Source organism: Phyllostomus hastatus, unplaced genomic scaffold, assembly GCF_019186645.2.
Source record: "Phyllostomus hastatus isolate PE091 unplaced genomic scaffold, TTU_PhHast_1.1 phas_contig_551, whole genome shotgun sequence".
NCBI lineage: Eukaryota > Metazoa > Chordata > Mammalia > Chiroptera > Phyllostomidae > Phyllostomus > Phyllostomus hastatus.
The window spans coordinates 1464879-1487492 of NW_025333909.1; the positions used below are offsets into that span (position 1 = coordinate 1464879).

Below are 22614 nucleotides of genomic sequence, written 5' to 3' on the forward strand. Positions count from 1 at the left end.
ATTCTGACTTAAAAAAGAAAGAAAGTAGCAGTATTAATGTCAAACAATGTAGACTTTAAGGTAAAAAGCATTGCTAGAGATAAAGAGGAACATTTCATAATAATAAAAGGTTCACTTCAAGAGGAAGATATATTAGTTCCAAATCTGCATGCACCTAATAATATGTTTTCAAAATATACAAATAAGAGATCCTCAGAACTAAAAGAAGACATAAATAAATACATAATCACCATGGAAGATTTTTAACACAAATATCTCAGCAACTGATAGAACCAGTAGACAAACAAAAAAATCGGAGAGGGCAAAAATATTTTAAAAACACAACTTGACCTGTTTGATAAATGACTTTACACTATAGTACATACAAGGTCTGTCCAGAAAATGTCCAGCCAATGTAAATATAATGAGAAGAGTTTGCATGACATTGATGTAACCTGGCAGCCAAGGAGAGTGGACTGGAATGAACATGTGTGAACAATGACAACTTCACTGTGCCAGTCAGTGGGGGTGGTAGATGCCATTGAGTGAGCATATGTACTGTGTGGCTGTCGCATTCAAAATGACTGAGCCAGTACAGCAACAAATCTGCATCAGATTTTGAGTTAAGTTTGAACATTCCTCCATGGAAACTATTCAAACGATTCAGAAGGCTGCAACAATGGGCAACTGGTGATTGGCAGCTTCATCATGAAAATTTACCTCCTCATGTTTCATATCTTATGCAGTTTTTTGATGAAACATCAAATCACCCAGGTGGCTTGTCCACTCTACAGCCCAGATTTGGTGCCCTGCAATTTATGGCTTTTCCTAAAACTAAAATCACCTTTGAAAGGGGAGAGATTTTAGATGCTCAATGAGATTCAGGAAAATAAGACAGGGGAACTGATGGTGATTAGGAGAACTGTGTGAGGTCCCTAGGTGCCTACTTTGAAGGGAACTGAGGTGTCATTGTCCTATGTACAATGACCAGTGGAACAGAATAGAGAGCCCAGAAATAAACCCACACCTTTTATGGTCAATTGATATCTGACATAGGAGGAAAAAATATACAACAGGGTAAAGACAACTTATTCAATAAATGGTGTGGCGAAAATTGGACAGGTACATGCAAAAAATTAAAACTGACCACCTTCTTACACTATGTACAAGAACACAGTAAAAAAAAAAAAGAAGAAATTCAAAATGGATTAAAGATTTAAATGTACAACTTGAAACCATAAAACTCCTAGAAGAAAACATAGGCGCAAATATTCTGGCATTGGTCTTAGTAATATTTTCTTCTGATTGATCTCCTTGGGCAAGAGAAATGAAAGAAATAAATAAACAAATGGGACTACATCAAACTAAAGACATTTTGCACAGCAAAAGAAACCATCAACAAGATGAAAAGGCAACCTACTGAATGAAAACAGATATTTGTCAAAGACATAGCCAATAATGGATTAATATACAAAATTTATAAACTCAACACCAAAAAGAAAATCCAATGAAAAAAAGGGCACAGGACCTGAATAGACACTTCTCCAAAGAGGACATAGAGATGGCCAATAGACATATGAAAAGATGCCCAAAGTCACTAATCAGAGAAAGGAAAATTAAAACTACAGTGAGATGTCTCTTCACACCTGTCACAATGATTATCAACAATAAATCAACAAACAACAACTACTGGTGAGGATGTAAAGAAAAGAAAACCCTCATGCACTGTTGGTGGGATTGTGCGTTGGTGTAGTCACTATGGAAAATATCATAATTTTTAAAAAATATTTTATTTACTTATTTTTTTAGAGAGAAGGGAAGGGAGGGAGAAAGAGAGGGAGAGAAACATCAATGTGTGGTTGCCTCTCACATGCCCCCTACTGGGGACCTGGCCTGCAACCCAGGCATGTGTCCTGACTGGGAATCAAACCAGCAGCCCTTTTGTTCGCAGGCCGGTGCACAATCCACTGAGCCACACCAACCAGGGTACATCATAATTTTTTAAAAAACTAAAATTATCCCTGGCTGGTGTGGCTCAGTGGATTGAGTGTTGACCTGCAAACTGAAAAGTGGCCATTTCGATTCTCAGTCAGGGCACATGCCCCATTTGGAGGCATACAAAAGGTAAGCAATGGATGTTTCTATCACACATTGATGTTTCTCTCCCTCTCTTTCTCTACCCTCTTCCCTTCTTCTCTCTCTAAAATCAATAAATACATCCTTGGGTGAGTATTAGAAAAATAAAAATAGAAAAACATTATGGAGGTTTCTCAAAAAATTAAAAAGAGAATTACCTTATGACCCAGCATTTCCACTTCTCGCTACATATTCAATGAAATCCAAAACACTAATTCAAAAATATATATGCACCCCTATGTTCAGTGCAGTATCATTTATAATAGCTGAGATATTAAAGCAACCCAGCGTCCATCAATAGGCAAGAAGATAATAAAGTTGTGGTACATATATACAATAGAATATCACTTGGCCATAAAAAGAATAAAATCTTATCATTTGCAACAGTATGGACAAGGCTAGAGTATATTATGCTAAGTGCAGTAAGTCAGAGAAAGACAAATATGATATAATTTCAGTTATACATGAGGTCTAAAGAACAAAATCAATGAAAAAAACAAAACAGAAACAGACTCACAGACATAGAGAGCAGACTGATGATTGCGAGAGGAAAGGGTGTGGGGACTGCGTTAAAAAATTGAAGGGATTAAGAAGTACAAATTGGTAGTTACAGAATAGTTATGAGGATGTAAAGTACATCATAGGGAATATTGTCAATAAAATTGTAATAACTATGTATGGTGTCAAATGTGTACTAGATTTATTGGGGTGATAACTTCATAAGTTATATGTCTAATCACAGGGTTGTACACCTAGAATTAATACAAAGGGGGACCCAAAATACACTGGAATTTGTTTATAAAAAATTGTGTATTTATTTTTACATGCTTAAACAGTCACCTTCAAAGTACTCTCCATTTGATGTAATACATCTATTGAGATGTTTTTTCCACTGCTAAAAACTCTTTTTGAACTCATTGATATTGATGTCTTTTAGTGCTTCTGCTGCTTTTTATTTTACCTCTTCCACATTGGCAAAACATTTCTCTTTGAGGACTTTTTTCATCAGGGGAACAAAAACACATTGCTTAGGGTGAAATCAGGTGAATAGGGACGTGGGGCATGGGGGTCATGCCGGTTTTTGGTCAAAAACTGCTGAACACTCAGTGCAGTGTGGACAAGTGTGCTCATAAATCACCCATCATGAAATGGGCAAACTCGCTGAAAGAGTCTTCAAAAAAAAAAAAAATCCCCGAAGCCGAATGCAGCCTCTCACAACAATGCCAGCTAGTACATTCATATAGATCAGTTCTAGAACACTCACCTAGCTGGGGAAGCTTGTACTACAAGTGGCCCACCCTCCAGCAGATAATTCTGGGTTGGTTTTTTTTTTTGTCCACCTCATATAATATTATATATCAACTGTAATTGAAAAACTTATACATTATTTTTAAATGAATTTTAAAAATATATATTTTTCATAAGGCTGTAGCTGCCATGAAGTCTATGTGTGATTTATTTTACAAGGGCAAGGTTAGTTTAACACCACATTGAAAGAATAAAGGGAGCAAAATCAAATGATTATCTCAACAGATGCAGGAAAACCACCTGATATAATGGTATATCCATTCATGACTAAAATAAAACTTTTAGTAACTAGACTAGAAAATAATTTTTAAATTAACAAAGGTAGTTTTTTCAAAAACAAAAATATCTACAACAAACATACTTAAAATTGAAATGTTAAAAGATTTTCCCCTCTAAGATTAGGAATAGGACAAGGATGCATGCTATTACTACTTTTATTCAATATTGTCTTGACCATTCCAGCCAGTACAATAATGTAAGAAAAAGAATGATACAGGCCCAGGTTTGTTTTCCTGTGATGCAGACTGGGAGACATAGTTTATCATGTAGGACTTTTTTTTATTGTTGTTCAAGTACAGTTGTCCCCATACCACCTACCACTCTCCCCAACCCCACTCCACCCATCCCCACTTCCCACACTCAACCCAACCACTCCCAGTTTTTTAAAAAAGATTTTATTTATTTATTTATAGAAAAAGGTAAGGGATGGAGAAAAAGAGGGAGAGAAACATTGATGTGCAAGAGACACTTGGATCAGTTGCCTCTCATGTGCCCTCAACTGGGTACCTGGCCTGCAAGCCAGGCATGTGCCCTGACTGGGAATCAAACCACTGACCTTTTGGTTCACAACTGGCACTCAATCCACTGAATCATATCAGCCAGGGCCATGTAGGACTTTTATAAGAAAGTACTTTGGGGATCAACATACGTGCAACAGGAAAAAAAAAATCTTTCCCTCAAAGCCCTAGGCAAATTCATAGGGAGATCTGGAGTTGGTATGGCCCTTCAGAGGTTTCTGGACTGGGGAAAAGGGGGCTAGCCTAAATTTATAACTCCCTCATTGATCAGTTATTGGATGTGGGATGCCCTAGAAGGAAGGATATTCTTAAGTGAGACAGTTTTCCTCAAACCAGACAAATTCAAACAAAGCCTGTCAAACTGAGATCTGTCTCCTGGCAGCACTCCCAGCAGTTGAGGGAATTGAATGGGGACTGGGTGATGGATGACAACATTAACTGCAGACATTTAAAATGGCTTCAAAAATATCAAATACCCTGAAATACATCTCATGACAGGTACATACGAGTTTTCCACAGAAAACCTCAATAAATGGAGGTATATACCATATTCATAGATTGTAAGACTCAAAATTATAAAGATTTAAGTTTTCCTTATATTTTTAGGTTTAATGCAATCAAAATTAAAATCCCATAAGGTTTTTCCCCCTTAATTGTATATTATTGTGGTAAGAATATTTAACATGAGAACTACCCTCTCAAATTTTTAAATGTATAATACATTATTGTTGACTGTGGGTACAATGTTATACAACAGATCTTTAGAACTTATCTTATTTAGGTTAAACTTAATGCCCTTTTATTAGTAACTCCACATTTCCCTTCCCCTGCACTAGATAATCAACATTCCATCCTTTGATTCTATGAAATGGACACTTTAGATACCTCATGTAAGTGGAATCAGGCAGTATTTGTCTTTCCATGGCTGGCTTTTTTCACTTAGCATAATGTTCTCAAGGTTCATCCATGCTCACATACTGCAGAATTTACTTTTTTAAGGCTGAATGGTATTACCACATTTTCTTTATCTATTTATGTATCAATGGATTTTTTAGATTGTTTCCACGTCTTGGCTATCGTGAATAATGCTGCAAAAAACATGAAAGTGCAAATATCTCTTTGGGATCCTGATTTTAATTCTTTTAAATAAATGCCCAAAAAGTAGCATTACTGAATCATATGGGAGTTCTGTTTTTATTTTTTTATAAAACATCCATATTGTTTTCCACAGCAGCTGTACCACTTAACTTTCCCACCAACAGTGTACAAGCATTCCAATTTTTCCATGTCCTCACCAATACATGTTGTCTTTTTTTTTTTAAATAGTAGCCATCCTGACAGGGGTGAGGTAGGATCTCATTGTAGACTTGATTGATTTGCATTTCCATGATGATTAGTGGTGTTGAACACTTATTCATAAACATGTTGACCATTTACATGTCCTCTTTGGAGAACTGTTTATTCAAGTCCTTAGCCCAGATTTTAAAATTTTATTAAATTTAGTGGGGTTACATTGGTTAATGAAATTATACAGGTTTCAGGCATACAACTGTATAATGCATCATCTGTATATTGCATTGTGTGTTCACCAACCAAAGACAAATCTCCTTCTGTCACCATATATTTGACCCCCTCAACCCTTAAGTACTTCTTTGTCTCTCCCTCTCCCTCTCTCTCTCTAAATATAAATAAATGACATCTTCAAAAAAAACAACATACCAGTAGTTTCTTCCACTGCCCCAACCCCCACTGGTTTTTACAACCAGAAGTTATGAGGCTTTATTTTTCCCAAGGCTGAAACCGTGGGCTGCGCAGTGTGGCCTGTGGCTGGAATCATGTGCTCAAAAGGTGTCCCACTGAATTTTATCCCCACACATGAATGTGGGACTGCCTGTTCCACCGACCACTGCTGCTGCCTTGCTGCCATTGGATTACCATGGCCACACTGCATCCTCTCTACCCTACCTCCTGTTTCCACCCCTGGTACCCAACTAGATGAATTTAGCTTCTTTAAATCCTTGGTTGTCAGAGTTCCCTAAAGTTCAATTTTCCGGCAGTTCTGGGTGTTTTTCATTTTAAAATGAGTTTTGATCCTTCCTATGGTTGTGCAAGGAGGTGAAGTGTATCCACCTATGCCTCCGTCTTGACTGGAAGTCTCCTCCAATCATCTATTGAAGGACACTTTTGTTGTTTCCATGTCTTGGCCACCTTGAATAGTGCTGCAATGAACATAGGGGAGCATACAACTCTGCAAATAAATGTTTTCAAGTTTTTCAGGTAGATATCCAGAAGAGGAGTTGCTGGGTCATATAGTAATTTTATTTTTAATTTTTTGAGGACCCTCCATACTGTTTTACATAGTGGCTGTACCAATTTACATTCCCACCAGCAGTAAAGAAGGGTTCCTTTTTCTCTACAATCTCTCTAACACTGTCATTACTTGTCTTGTTGATAGCACCCATTCTTACAGGTATAAGGTGGTACCTCATTGTAGGTTTGATTTGTATTTACCTAATGGCTAGTGAAGGTGAACATTTTTTCACATATCTGTTTTAGCTCATTTTAATTGTGTTAACTTTTACTTTTTCAGCTATAGTTCACATATTATGTTATATTAGTCTCAGGAGTACACTCCAGTGATTAGACATTTATTTAACTTACAAGGTGGTCATTCCAATAAATCTAGTACCCATCTGACACCATACATAGTTATTAGAATATTATTGACTATATTCCCTATGCTGTACTTTACATCCCCATGACTGTTCTGTAACAAATTTCTACTTCTTAATCCCTTTACCTTTTTCACCCATCCCCCAAATCCTCATCCCATCTGGCAACTATCAAAATATTCTCTGTATCTATGAGTCTGTTTTTGTAATGCTTGTTGGCTTATTTTGTTATTTTAGAGTCAATTGTTGATAAAATGTATTTAGCACCATTTTATTCTTCATATTTGTTATCTTTTTTCCTTCTTTTTAAAGACCCTTTAACATTTCCTGTAATACTGGTTTGGTGGTGATGAGCTCCTTTAGCTTTTTCTTGTCTGGGAAGCTCTTTATCTGCTCTTTGATTCTAAATGATGGCTTTGCTGGGTAGAGTAATCTTGGTTGTAAGTCCTTGCTTTTCATGACTTTGAATATTTCTTGCCAGTCCCTTCTGGCCTGCAAAAGTTTCTGTTGAGAAATCAGCTGACAGTCTTATGGGAGCTCTGTTATAGGTAACTAACTGCTTTTCTCTTGCTGGTTTTAAGATTCTCACTTTGTCTTTAACCTTTGGCATTTTACTTATGATGTGTCTTGGTGTGGGCCTCTTTGGGTTCATCTTGTTTGGAACACTTTGCTCTCTCCCTTCTCCTTCTGACATGCTTATGAAGTGAATGTTGGTACACTTGAAGTTGTCCCAGAGGCTCCTCACATTTGCTTAATTTTTTTTATTCTTTTCTATTTTTACTGTTGTGTTTAGGTGTTTATTATTTCCTTTATTCTGAATCACTAATTTGATTCTCAGCTTCATCTAGTCTACTATTGATTCCCTGTAAGTTATTCTTCATTTCATTTAATGTATCCTTCATTTCTGAGGCCTCCCTGGAGATGCAAGGTCAGCCACCACCTATACGCTACCTGGTGCCACTGGGTACAAGTTACAGAGCAATCTTCAGATGGCTGCTAATTGTGCTGGGCTTGGAGACTCACAGGAGAGGCCAAGCTGGTAACCAAGGCTGGCTGTTGTTAGTGGTGGGCCACGGACCACTTAGCAAAAAGTATGGGGTATGCAGAAACCAGATGCTGCTTGTTTCAGAAATTTTTAGGACAGTCCAAAGCATGAGGCAAGAGAGGCCATTTATATAGAAAAGCCACTGCAAATGGCTTGGGTAGGCCCACAAGTTGGGTGGGGTGGTATCTCAAGGAATCATCAGAGCTGAGCAAACAGTAATAGCCAGGTTGATGGAGACTCAGATATGACACTCACCTGATGGCTATGGGGTGGGGGCACATCTCAGAAAAGGTACAATGGCTTCTGCCAGCACTTTTTTCTGGTAGAAAGCTGCCCCTCAGTTCTCATCCTGATGCCAGACAATTCAGTTTCTCTCCACATGTCTCTAGTTACTTTCAAGCTGCTGCCTCAGCACTGGAACTCTTGGAGAGTGAGTCCAAGCAAGTACGTGTGCAAGCCCTTAAAGAGGAACTGCCTGAGACTCCAGAAGCCCTCCATCTCACTCAGCCACAATCCCTGTTGGTTTTTAAAGCCAGAATTTATGGGAACTTCTCTTTCTGGCTCTGGAAACCTGGGCTGGGAGGTGTAGTGTGAGGCTGGGACCCCTTGTTCCTCAGGGGGAACCTCTAAAGCTGTGATATCTCTCCCGATTTTTATCCACCATGTGTGGGTGTAGGACCAGCCTGTTCTGTCATTCCATGTCTCTACCACTCCTACCAGTATCAATGTGGTTTCTTCTTTAAATTCCTAGTTGTAGGACTTCCATTCAGCTAGATATCAGGCAGTTCTGAACGACGGTTTTTCTGTAGTTTAGCTGTAATTTTGATGTCTATTTTAGCTCATTTTTTAAATCAAGTTTTTAGATTTTGCTACTGACTTGTATAGCTCTTTACATATTTTGGATATTAGCCTCTTATCAGATACATGGTTTGCAAGTATTTTCTCATTCTGTAGGTTGTATTTTCATTCTCTTGTTTCCTTTGCCGTACAGAAGCTTCATAGTTTGATATAGCCCCAACTGCTTAATTTTTGTTTTTGTTGCCTACACTTGCCAAGGCCAATGTTATGAAGCTTTCTTCTATGTTTCCTTTTTGGAATGTTACAGCTTCAGGTCTTAGGCCTTGAGTTTCTAACCTATTTTGTTGATTTTTGTGAATAAGGTTACAATTTCATTTTTTTGCATGTGAAAATCCAATTTTCCCAACACTATTTGTTGAAGAGGCTATTCTTTCCCCATTGTGTATTCTTGGCACCCTTTTTGAAGATCAGTTGAATGTATATATGTGGACTTATTTGGGGGTTATTCTATTTGATTGGTCTGTATATCTGTTTTTATGCCAATACCATATGGCTTGATTACTGTAGCTCTGTAATATAATTTGAAATCAGAAAGTGTAATGCCTACAGCTTTGTTCTTTATTTTTCAAGGCTGCTCTGGATATTCAGTTTTTTGTGGTTCTGAGCACATTTTAAGATTGTTCATTCTATTTCTGTGAAAAATGCCACTGATATTTTGATCAGAATTTCACTGAATCTGTGATTTGCTTTGGGTGAAATGGATATTTTAACAATATTTAGTCTAACAGTCCATGAACATTTGATATCTTTCATTTGTTTGTGTCTTTAATTTTTCATCAATGTTTTGTAGTTTTTAGTACATAAGTCCTTTGCTTCCTTAGTTAAGTTTATTCCTAAGTGTCATATTCTTTTAGGTGTTATTATAAATGGGCTTGTTTTCCTAAATCCTTTTCAGATAGTTCATACTAAGTGTACAGAAATGCAACTGATTTTTATATGTTGACTTGTATTCCTGCAGCTTTACAAAATTTATTAGTTTATGCCATATACAAACAGAAAAAGTTTTAATTCTTCCCTTCTGATTTGACATCTTTTATTTGTCTTGCTTCATTCCTCTATATAGAACTTCCAATACTTTGTTGAATAGAAGTGGTGAGAGTGGGCATCCTTGCCTTTTCCCTCTCTTAGAAGATAAGCTTTCAGTTTTTTTAAAAAAGATTTTATTTACTTATTTTTAGAGAGAGGAGAAGGGAGGGAGAGAGAGGGGGAGAGAAACATCAATGTGTGGTTTCCTCTTGCACAGCCCCACCAGGGACCTGGCCCGCAATCCAGGCATGTGCCCTAGACTGGGAATTGAACCAGCGACCCCCTGGCATGCTGGCTGGCACTCAATCCACTGAGCCACACCAGCCAGGGCATCACTTTTTTCATATTTAGTCTAGTTAATGATTTGCCACTTTGGTTTATCTTTTCAAAAATCCAACTCTTAGTCTCATTTATTTTTCTATGTTTTATTTTGTTCATTTCTGCTCTAAAGTTTTTTATTTTCTTCCTTCTTCTAACTTTGGATTTGCTTTGTTCTTCTTTTTCTAGCTACTAGTGGTGTAGAGTTAGCTTATTTTGGATTTTCTTTTTTTTTAATGTAAGTATTTATTACTATTAATTTCCCTCTTAGTATTCCTTTTGCCACATCCTGTAAGTTTTTGTGCGTTGGTTTGTTTGTCTTGAGGTATTTTCTAATTTCATTTTTTATATCTTTGACCCAACGGTTGTTCAAGAGTGTGTTATTTAATTTCCACATACCTGTGAATTTTCCAGTTTTCCTTCTGCTATTGATTCTAGTTTCATTCCACTGTGTTAAAAAAATAACAGGTATGTTTCCAATTTTCTTAAATTTGTTAAGAGTTTATTTTGTGACCTCACATGTTATCATTCCTGAAGAAAGATATGTTTGTGAAGAATGTGCATTTTGCTGTTTTTGGATGGAATGTTCTGTATATGTTTTTGAGGCTCATTTGTTATGTACAGTTGTTGAAGTCCTCTATTTCCTTATTGTTCTGTCTAGGTGATTATCCATTATTGAAAGTAAAGTATTAGAGTCACTCACTATTATTCTATTGCTATTTATTCCTTCAGTTCTGTATATTGGTTTTACATATATACATAGGTTCCCTGATGCTGGTACATATATAATTGTCACATATTCCTGTTGGATTGCCTCTTTTATCTCTATACAATGTCCTTCTTTGTCCCTTGTGACAGTTTTGACTTAAAAGTCTATTTTGTCTGATATAAATAGAGGCATCCCTGCTCTCTTTTGATTACCATTTGCATGGACTATCTTTTTCCATTCTTTCACATTCAGCCAATGCTTTCTTAAATCTAAAGTGAGTTTCTTTTAGAAAGCATATGATTGGATCTTGCTTTTATCAATTCAGCCACAACACTTCTCTGATTGAGGAAGTTTTATCTATTTACATTTAAAGTAATTATTGATAGGGAAGAATCCACTATTACCATCTTGTTAGTTGTTTCCTGTTAGCCTTGAGATTATTATGTGTGTATTTCCTCTCACTGTCCAACTTTGTGCTTCGTGATTTTTTGTATTGATATCCTTCTATTCCTTTCTCTTTTTTCTTTTGTGTAACTTCTATAGGTATTTTTTGTGGCTACCTTGATGCTTACATAAAATACTTTGTAACAGTCTATCTTAAGTTAATAACAACTCAAATTCAATTGCAAACTAAAACTTCACATTGTAACTTCTTTCCCAAATACACTTTATTTTTTATTTTATTGATTATGCTATTACAGTTGTCCCATTTTCCCCCTTCACTCCCCTCCACCCTGTACACCCTCTCCCACCCATATCCCCCTCTTTAGTCATGTCCATGTGTCATACTTATAAGTTCTTTGGCTTCTACATTTCCCATACTATTCTTACCCTCCCCCTATCTATTTTCAACCTACAATCTATGTTACTTATTCTCTGTACCTCTCCCCTCTCTCTCCTCCTCCCACTCCCCTGTTGCTAACCCTCCATGTTATCTCCATTTCTGTGGTTCTGTTCCTGTTCTAGTTGTTTGCTTAGTTTCTTTTGGTTTTGCTTTAGGTGTGGTTGTTAATAATTGTGAGTTTGTTGTCCTTTCACTATACATATTTTTTCTTTATCTTCTCTTCTCAGATAAGTCCCTTTAACATTTCATAAAATAAGGGCTTGGTGATGATGAACTCCTTTAACTTGACCTTATCTGAGAAGCACTTTATCTGACCTTCCATTCTAAATGAAAGCTTTGCTGGATAGAGTAATCTGGGATGTAGGTCCTTGTCTTTCATGACTTGGAATATTTCTTTCCAGCCCCTTCTTGCCTGTAAGGTCCCTTTTGAGAAATCAGCTGACAGTCTGATGGGAACTCCTTTGTAGGTTACTGTCCCCTTATCTCTTGCTGCTTCTAGGATTCTCTCCTTCATTTTTACCTTGGCTAATGTAATTATGATGTGCCTTGGTGTGTTTCTTCTTGGGTCCAACTTCTTTGGGGCTCTCTGAGCTTCCTGGATTTCCTGGAAGTCTATTTCCTTTGCCAGAGTGGGGAAGTTCTCCTTTATTATTTGTTCAAATACGTGCTCAATCTATTGCTTTTCCTCTTCTCCTTCTGGTACCCCTATAATTCGGATGTTGGAACATTTAAAGATGTCCTGGAGGTTCCTAAGCTTCTCCTCATTTTTTTGAATTCTTATTTCTTCATTATTTCCTTTTTGTTTTTTTTTTCTTCCTTCTGGTCCACTCTGTTGTTTTGAGTCCCAGTTTCCTTCCCATCACTGTTGGTTCTCTGTGCATCCTCCTTCATCTCTTTTATGGTAACCTGCATTTTTTCATCTAATTTGCGCCCAAAATCAACCAATTCTGTGAGCTTCCTGATCACCAGTGTTTTGAACTGTGTATCTGATAGGTTAGCTATTTCTTGGTCGCTCCAAAGGATGAGTTCTGGGGCACTGATTTGTTCTTCTATTTGAGCCATCGCTCTCTCTCTCTCTTTTTTTTTTTTTTTTGGTCTGGTCGCTCTTGTTATGGTGAGGGGTGGAGCCTTAGGTGTTCACCGGGGCTGGGCACCCCAGTCACTAGATTGTGACGTTGTATGTGGGGGCGGGGGCGAACAATGGTGGCAGCCCCACTCTCCTGGGATCTCAGTCCCTTCCCTGGGATCCTGGGCTGCGTGCTCTGCCCTGGTCCGCAATCACAGCCTCACTGGGTCCGCCATTTGCCGCTTGCGTACTCAGGGTCCACCCGCTGTGTGCCACGGATGGCTTATGCTCTCCTGGTTGCCTTAGGCACCCAGTTCTCCCCACATTCCACGCAACCCACGCTTGCCTCTGCCCCTCCTACTGGTCTGGATGAATGGGTCTACTTCAACTTCTTGGCTGTCCGACTTCCATTCAGATAGATTCTCTATCAGTTCTGGGTGTTATTCTGCCTCTAAATTGTTGTTGTTCTAATCTTGGTTGTGCATGGAGGTACGGTGCGTCCACCTATGCCTCCATCTTGCCGGAAGTCGTCCCACTTTGTTATTTTTGTCACATTTTACATCTATTCATATTATGCATCTTTTAACTTATTTTAGTCATAGTTATTTTTAATACATTTGTAATTTAACTTTTTATACTAGAAATAAAAGTTATTTATCCACTATGATTATAGGAATACAGCATTCTGTACATGTCTATATATTTACTTTTACAGAGTTTCATACTTTCTTTTGTTATCATGTAGCTGATTTAGTGTTCTTTAAAGTTGATGAACTCCCTTTAACATTTCACATATGGCAGGTCTACTAGTGAAGTTCCTCAGCTTTTATTTGTCTAGGAATGTCTTTATCTGTCCCTATTTTAAGGACAGTTTTGACAAGTAATGTAGTCTTGATTGACAGTGTTTCTTTTTTGTTTTAGCAGTTTGAATATCTCATCCGACTTGCTGTGGCCTACAAGGTTTCTGCTATAATTTTTTTCTGATAGTCTTTTGGGGGTTCCCTTGTATATGACAAGTCACTTATCTCTTGATGTTTTCAAAACTCTCTTTAGCTTTCACTTTGATAATGTGATTATATTTCATGGTGTGGATTTCTCTGAGTTCATTTAGTTAGTGTTTTTGAGGCTTTTTGAATTTGGTTGTCCTTTTCCTTCCCCAGATTCGGATAGTTCTCAGTCATTCTTTTTGAGAATAAACTTTCTCATCCTTCCTCTCTTATTCATCTGAAACTCTCCTAATGCCTACACTGGTCCACTTGGTGATATATCATAAGTGCCTTAAGCATTTTCACTCTTTTTTCTTTTTGTTACTCTGGCTAAATTATTTCTAATGACCTCTCATATTTCACTGATACTTTTCTTCTGTTTTATCTAGTCTGATGTTGAAGCCTTCTCATGGATTTTTCAGTTATTGTGCATTTAGCTCTATGATTTCTGATTGGTATTTTATAATATTTTCTATCTCTGTTGAAATTCTCACTTTGTTCATATATTTTTTTATTAATCTTGGTGAGCATCTTTATATCAGTTATTTTGAATTCTCAGCAGAATCTTATAATTCTGTTTCATTAGGGTCAGCTTCTGGAGATTTACTGTGCTCCTTTTTTTTGGAATATCTTTGTTTTTGTTTTTGTTTTTGTTTTTTTCTGAACATCATTTTCCTTGACTGTTTGTGTTGGTTTCTGCACATGACACAAAGCCAGCATTGCTCCCAGTCTTCACAGACTGGCCTTGTACAGGAGAAGCCCTCCACCAATCAGCCAGGTCAGAGATTCTGGGGACTTCTACCAACTCTCCAACACAAGGGAGAAGCAAGCTGCTGCAGTTTTTGTCTACTCACTCTGTGCTGAGTGTGTATAGGGGAGCAAACTATGGCATTTACCAGTCCAAACTGCCATCTCCATTCTCCCCAGGTGGTTTCACTGCCAGACCCATCAGAGCTCCAAGACTAGGAGAAAAATGCCAATTCTTTGGACAGTTCCAGGAAAGTTATGGCACTAAATGCACAGATCAATTCTTCCATCTCTAGGAGTAAGCTGAAAGCTGGGATGTTTTATCCATTCACTGTGTGAGCAGATGGAAGGATCTATGGCATCTACCAGTCCTTCCCATCATCTCTGTCTTCCCCCAGGAACCTAGACTGTGCTAGACACCCTCAGAGCTCCTAGACTGATAAGCCATATGCCAATTCTTTGGGCATTCCTAATACGTTGGAGCACAGAATGCAGAGATAAACTCTTTTCTTCCCTAGGGGAATGTTGATAGCTGTGATATTTTATTTTATTCTTTGCTCAGAAAGAGGGAGGATCTATGGTATTTACCAGCCCAAGACACCATCTCTGTTATCCACTAGGTAGACCTCACAAAGTTCCAAAACTGGCAAGATAGAAGCCAGTCCTCAGAATAGTTACAGTGCCAGACATGTGAATCAGCTCCTTCCCTCAACTAGGAGAAGTTGGAAGCTAGAGGGGCCTCTGCCATATTATATGGTACCATGCTGGTGGCAGGGACTCTGGTGAGAGGGTGTCCCAAATCTCCGTACAAGCTTCAGTGAGTCTGCTTTCATGTTTGCCCCAGGTACAGGAGCCTTCCAAATAGTTTCTTAATTTCTCACAAAGGGAATCTGTCCATATATTGTTGCTAATCAGTGTTTTTGTTGGGGGTTGGGTGGAGTTCAGGACTTCCTAATCCATCATCTTGCTGACATCATTTTCCAAAGCTACTCTTCTTTTTGTGGAATGTGACTAGTGGATTCTAAAATATAGAGAAAAATGCAAAGGGCCAACACCTTACAAGATACTTTTAAAGAAAAGGAAAAAGTAAGAAGGACTTGCTTTATCAGATATAAAGAGCTTGTTATAAAGTCCAGTAATTAAGATTATGATATTGCCCTGGCTGGGTGGCTCAATTGGTTAGAGCACTGTCCTGATACACTAAGGTTGCAGGTTTAACCCCTGGTCAGGGCACATACAAGAAGCAACCAATGAATGCATAAATGAGCGGAACAACAAGTCGATGATTCTTTCTCTCCCATCTCTCTCTCTAAAATCAATACATAAAAATTTTAAAATGACTATGGTATTGGTGTAATGAGAAACAGACTAATAGAACAGAACAAAATGTTCAGAAACAATTCCACACATATACAAACACCTGATTTATGACAAAGGTGACACTGTAGAGAAGTGGAGACAAAAGACATTCATTATAATAAATGGCACTGGGCAATTAAATATATATATGGAAAAGATAAGGCTTGACCCCTATATCTTGCCACACACAAAAATCAATTCCAGATGGATTGTAGATGTAAATGTGAATGGCAAAAGCATAAAACTTCTAGAAGATAATATGGGAGAACACATACATGACTTCAAGGTAGGGAAATGTTTCTTTAAAAAAAGATTTTATTTATTTACTTTGGAGAGAGAAGAAAGGAGGGAGAAAGAGAGGGAGAGAAACATCAGTGTGTAAGAGATACATGATCAATTGCCTCTCACACACCCTCAACAAGGGACCTGGCTTACAACCCAGGCATGTGCCCTGACTGGGAATTGAACCAACAACCCTTCAGTTAGCAGGCCAGAGCTCAATCCACTGAGCCACACCAGGCAGGGCTAAATATTTCTTAAATGGAATATGAAAAATACTAGCTATAAAAGGAAATACTAAAAGACTAGACACATTAAAATAAAACACTTCTGTTCATTAAAGTATACTATAGAGATTTGGGAAGGGTTTGTAACATAAAAAAAAACAAAAGTGACCCTGGTTTGCATTATGACACCCAACCCACTGAGCCACACAAGTCAGAGCTCCATTTCACTTTTGAATAATTCTAGAAACCAGTGAAACATGCCAATGGAACTATTTACCTATGCATACCTGACTATTTAGAGTTAGCAAGACCTGAAGAAAACAGACCTGTTACATAAAGAGAAAGTGTCTTGGTTTTACATAAACATCTCCAAAGGCCCAAAAGAATATTCAACTTATCAACTATTTAAGGACTCTAAATATAACAAGTAATATGTCAGGTATTATGGAAAAAGACAAAAAAAAAGAAGGCAGATCTCTGAGGAGTTCTAGTATAAAAACACAAGATTTATTGATTTACTTAATCCTCAACTGAGGATATATTTATTGATTTTAGAGAAAGGGAAGGAGGCAGAGGGAAAGAGAGAGAGAAACATTGATGTGAGAGAGAAACATCAATTGGTCACTTACTGTATGCACTCCAACTGGGGATTGAACCCACAACCTAGATATGTACTGTGACCCAGAATCAAACTTGCTACCTTTTGGTGTATGGGATGATACTCCAACCAACTGAGTTGCAGGCCAGGGTAAGACACAGGTTTATTAAACAAAATAACAGCCATAACAACTACAGAATGATCCCAAGACAGGATATGCTGGGTGGGTTGCAAGAGTAGAGTTACTGAGAAAGAAAATGAGATAGGTATAATGGAGCAGTTAGTCAAAAGCTTTGAATGCCACACTGAAAATTCTAGATTTAAATCTATAGAAAACTATTTTACCTGGATCCACTCCTTTAAAAATTTTTCTTGGATTTAATGATTCCTAGTTATTTTCTTGATCAACTAACCTTAATAAATAATGTCAAATCTGGATAACTAATGTTCTATCTAGTTAAACCAAGAGATGTTCTGTGAAAAGTGAAATTTGACTTCTGTAATATCACCCCAAGTAATTATGAACATGTTCCAAATATCCCCAACAGTCCCTAATAAACCCTTATTAAGCTACCCATACAGCCCTGGCTGATGTGACTCAGTGGATTGAGCACCAGCCTGAGAACCAAAAGGTCACTGGTTCGATTCCCAGTCTAGGGCACATGCCTGGATTTCTGGCCAATTCCCTTTTGGGGCTGTATGAGAGGCAACTGAATCTCTCTCACATTGATGTTTCTCTCCCTATCTTTTCCCCTCCCTTCCCCTCTGTCTAAAAGTAAATAAATAAAAATTTAAAATCTTGAAAAATAAAATAAAATAAACTACCCATACTTATTTTTCAAAATACTTCTTAAACCTCAGAGTTTCAGTTTAGATTATCTCTTGGGACAATCATTTGAAAGAGATCCTACTCTTATTTGCCTCCTCCCCAAAATAATTTTTGAGGCATTAAAAGATATCTAATACCTAACATAGATTCTAGCTCATAGCAGGCTTCTTATTTATTGACCTAAATGGTTAAATTACACCAATATATTAACCTTAGTCATCTCTCTCATAGTTTAGTAGACTTTGATTATATTCTCCCCTCAACTTTTCTCTCTCTAAACTGAAGAAAAAATACAATTAGAAACTCCCTTCATACTTTTGATTAATTTAATTGGGTTTCTGGGGACTTTTATCAGTTGTTAGGTTTTTCTTGAAGAGCAGCCACCAGAATTTCCTATATGACTGTGGATGTAAATCCACTTTTGGTATTTTACATGAAAAAGATAAAAGGTTTTGTTTTGTCATGGTTTTCAACACCCTTCCTTATGACGCACACCATATTCTTGGCTTTCAGGACAACAATCAGAACCGGGCCAACTTCGCAGAATGATCAACAGTGATTTTTTTTCACTCTAACAATCATACTGTGTATTGTCTAACTCAGAGATAGGTGTTTCTCTTGAGATCATCTCAACTACCCAGATAAATGTGTAGGTACTCCGCTACTGCAGCTGAAGAAGAATTATAACTCCAGGTCTGAGTGATTGTATCACTTTTTATCATAGCAACTGTGTCCCCACTGGGGAGGCTTTCCTATAACAATTTCCTTGGAGAACTTTGTTGATCTCTCTGTGTATCCTGACTGCTGTAATATCCTTGTGTACTCTGTTTTAAAAAAGTTTTTAAATTGAGGGATGACAGATGTACATCTTCAGTGATTTCCATACATCCTCAGTGATTTCTAGATCCCTTTCTTGGGTCATAACTGAGCCCATCATATCATAAGCACAGAGAGGTTTGAACAGCCTTTTACAATGACATATATCTGACTGTTTTGCCCATTTGATCTCATGGGATCATCCTGTAATTTATTCTCATCAGTTCGTCTTTGCTCCTTGAAGATAACTGTCGAAAAACCTCAATGTTCTGCCCATTGAAGGGTGTATTGATTTTATCTTTCTTCTTCTCCATGTAAGAGTTACTGTAACAGCAACTGTCTGTGTTGGAAAACTAAAATATAAAAATATGACCTATGTGCCAAATTCCACAAAGCTGTTTACTTCCTTATTTATGAATCAGAATCTGTCAGCACAACTTAAAATCTTGACTGTCAGCAGATACTGCAATTAAATGTCCCTGCAAAGCCAGCAGAGGGTGCACCAGGGCACTAGAAATTTTACCCAAAATGTAGCTGTATCAATTTAACTCTCATAGCCAATCAACTTTTTCTTTTTTTTTTCTTTTTGGTACACTAAAGCTAATATTCTCAAGATAAACTTAAGCTCAATCTGGGCTGAAATTCCTTCAAAGCATGCTCCAATTCTCCTAAAAGTGAAGTTCAGGAAGAATATGGAATAGGTGGTTAAACTTAGTCTGGCCAAAATATATGTGGAGTAGAAGAAAGTGATGCAGATCTGTGTCTTGTGCTTTGGAAAAATTCTACTGTGGAGATCTACCCTACTGTTTCTGAAAAGGCTTCAGGAGGTAGTATGTTATAGGGGAATGGGCATTTAACTGGGAGTCAAGAGATCAATTTCCATTCTAATTTTGACATAGTTGTATGACCTTGGCCAAGTCACTCCTCCCTCAGAGCCTATGTGTTTTCCAAGAGGATCAAACAAAGTGGACTCACGTGGCCACTCACAACTCTAAAAGAAACTCTGACTGCAATTGATGTCAGCAAATGTGAGGAGACAGTATGCATGCTTCTATTGCTCAAAAACATTAGAATAGAAAGAATAAAAGACAGAAGACTGGGAGCTGTATTTAAACCCAGACAGAAGTATTTGCTGTGCCCTACAAAGAATAGGCAACTAAATGCCATTATAGACCTGTGAGAATTCCACCCCATCACAGAAGCCCTCCAGTTCAGCTGTCCTGCTAATCCTTAGTCTGTAAACATGGTTCTGCTCACTCTGAATGCCAAAGAGCCTTGGCCACCACTTGACTAAAGAAGTTCAATTCCTTCATTTTTTCACATAATATTAATGTTCAGCTGCTAGGTATTCTACTGGGCATTAGAGGGGGTGGTGGATAAAGGGAGCCAGAATCCTAGTTAATTATCATTTAGCTACAGTGTTTAAATTTCAAGTATGAGAAGCATGTCTACTGATTCTCTTATTTGATAAGCTGTTGTATAAGTTGGAGTTTGCTAGCAAGATATTTTAAGGCTCAGGTCAACTGTGCAATACACATCATAGAAAAATGTGTCAGCCCTAACATTACAGTATCATCATGAATGTGACACCAGCTCTGGACGGGTGGTCAAAGTAGCATAAATAATGTTTACAGAGTATGACAATGACCTGGGTGTGGTAGTAAATATAGGTCTGGGTCCCTCACCCCAAAGAATTTGTTAGCACAACTTGCCCTCTTCCCCAAGAGGAACGAATTCACTATTACTCCTCAAGCACCTCAAAAGGATTCTTGGATGCTTCTCTTTAATTTCACATAAAACAAAAATCAGAACTCAAGAGAATAGATACTTTAAGTGCACTAAACTTACTTGAATAAAGAGCTAGAAAGAATAGAAAACAAACACGAAAGCCAATAGTTTGCTAACAAGGGCACAAACACCATAAAGACTGAAAAAAAAAACCCACTCAAAACCCAAAAAACTCTTGAGAGATTACTTTTGAGTAATTAATTATTCCATCAGAAGATTACTGTTCTCCAGCCAGCAACAGCAAGGCACTTCACACCCGCCCTCTCCATCCCACTCCCCCGAAACAGTTCGAACCAGCATGCAAAGGGTGAGTTTTATTTCCATAGATTTTTAAAATTGCTCTTCAGAAGTTGTCTATCAAGACAGCATATTTCTACCAGAATTCCTTAGGGGCGCTGATCCTCACTACAACAGCCAGGACAAGCAATCTCAAATTGCAGGTAAGTGTGAACAAACCCACGTTCTGGTCAGCGCACAAGGACCCGCGCTTAAAATGCGATTAAAAGTTGTTTCAACGGGCGTGGAACAGTTATTACAGCTGTTTACAGCTCCAACTCCAAATGAGAGCCTGCTAGTGCTGGCATCAGCTCTGGACACGAAAAAACAAGCACCGCGGGCAGAGAAGCTCACCCAGGAGCAGAAGGGCCAAGCTGCTGCCGTTAGTCGCCAGAGGGGCAGCGCCCGCACCTCCGCGTTGCGGCCGGGTTGGGAGCGCAGCCAACTTTCCCGGAGGCAGCCTGTAGCTGGGGGCGGCAGGGGTGGGCGGGAGCACCCAAGTCTAGGGGTCCTGGGACAGTCTGGGTGAGCTGGGCCGGGGACCAGGGACAACCTGCCCCGGGGCAACTTCTCTCCTGCACGTCCACTCCCTCCCTGGTCCTGCCCTCCAACTTGGCTCAAGGTGTCAGAGTCGTTCCAGGGCCGGTGGGGGAGGGCCCCCGCCCTAACCATAAGGGGAGGGGGCCTCTGCCGCCGCCGCCGCCCCAACTAAGTGACTCACCTGGTGCCCGTCCTGGGAGTCTGGTGGGAGAGTGGTTTCTCCGGGTTCTAGCGGCTGCTGCTGAAGTGACGGCTGCCTGAAGTGGCGGGTGATGGGGCCGTCAGGGTCGAGGCCACCGGGGCTGCTCAGGGTGCCAGAGGTGCCAGGGGTGCCGGGGACGCCGAGGCGGGACTCAGCTCCCCGTTCCCGCCGCAACTCGGAGCGCAACTCTAGGTAGCAGCACAATGTCAGCAGGTGGAGGGCCAGCGAGAGGCCAAAGAAGCCCAGAAAGAGCCGGCAGCTGTTCCCTTCGCCCGCCCGGGCAGGGGCCCCGCGACAGCCGCAGCCCTGGCTCTCCCGCTCCCGCGGCGCTGCCGCGGGCAGGGGATCCCTGCGCTCTACCTCGGGGTAGCCCATGGCCTCCGGAGACGCCCACTCTCTGAGGCCCGGGAGACGCCGCGTCCGCCTCAGCCGTTCACAACCCCTGACAGGCGGCTACTGTCCTGCCATGGGCTGGGGGCTGCAGGGACCGGTTCCTGCGCGAAGGAGGCTGGGCGGGACGGAGCAGGGAGAAGCCGCATGTGCAGCTCCACTCCGAGGGGTGGGAAAGGGAGGAGGAGGGGCGGGAGAGAGGGGTAGCTCGGCCCGCCGAGGGAATCAGGGTGGAGGCCCGGGCCAACACCGCCCCATCCCTCAAACTGCTGCCGGGACGGCCAACCACCGGCCCGCCAAGCCTGAGAGCCCCGCCCCTTGGCGTTACACCCCGGGCCTCCAGCCGCAGGGCGGAGCCTGGGGGTGTGTGGGTTCGCCTCAGTCTGGTGACCCCACCCAGCTCTTCCCGCTCGCCCCATTCCAGTTGGTAATTGCCGCTGTCGTTCATCACTGGACTCCGCCCCAATTTAACCCTTTAGCGCCAGTATGGGGAAGGGGAGGGTAGAAGGGGGAGGCTGAGAAGAATTTGGGAACCTTAGAAAGTAGAGCAAGGAAAAGGAGGCAGGAACTAGTATTAATAGAAATGTTTGCAATTAACTGCAGTTGCTAATAACATCATCCAGTACTTATCTGTTGCTTTCAATCTTCAAAGCGTTTAACAGACGTTAAACTAATTAAAACAGTTCTGGGTTTGGAATGAAACCATGCCTGCTGTGTTTGCAATCCCATAGCGCGCCAAAAGAAAAGGAGACTCAGGAGCCATGGAGCCAAAGGGAGGGAGAATGGGGTGGAATGGAGGCTACCCCACTCCTAGAGTGA

At 39.7% G+C, this 22614-nt stretch overlaps 1 protein-coding gene across 4 annotated transcripts in view; it reads right to left on the minus strand.

Annotated features, from left to right (window-relative positions):
* EDA (ectodysplasin A) overlaps positions 1-21972 on the minus strand; it is a 301514-nt gene extending 279542 nt beyond the window's left edge. For all 4 annotated transcript variants that reach the window (XM_045847439.1, XM_045847438.1, XM_045847437.1 and 1 more), the window contains exon 1: positions 21385-21972. In XM_045847439.1, coding sequence (XP_045703395.1) covers positions 21385-21780 — 396 coding nt within the window. In that variant the 5' untranslated portion in view covers positions 21781-21972. The remainder of the gene's footprint in view (positions 1-21384) is intronic.
* Between the last annotated feature and the right edge of the window lie 642 nt (positions 21973-22614).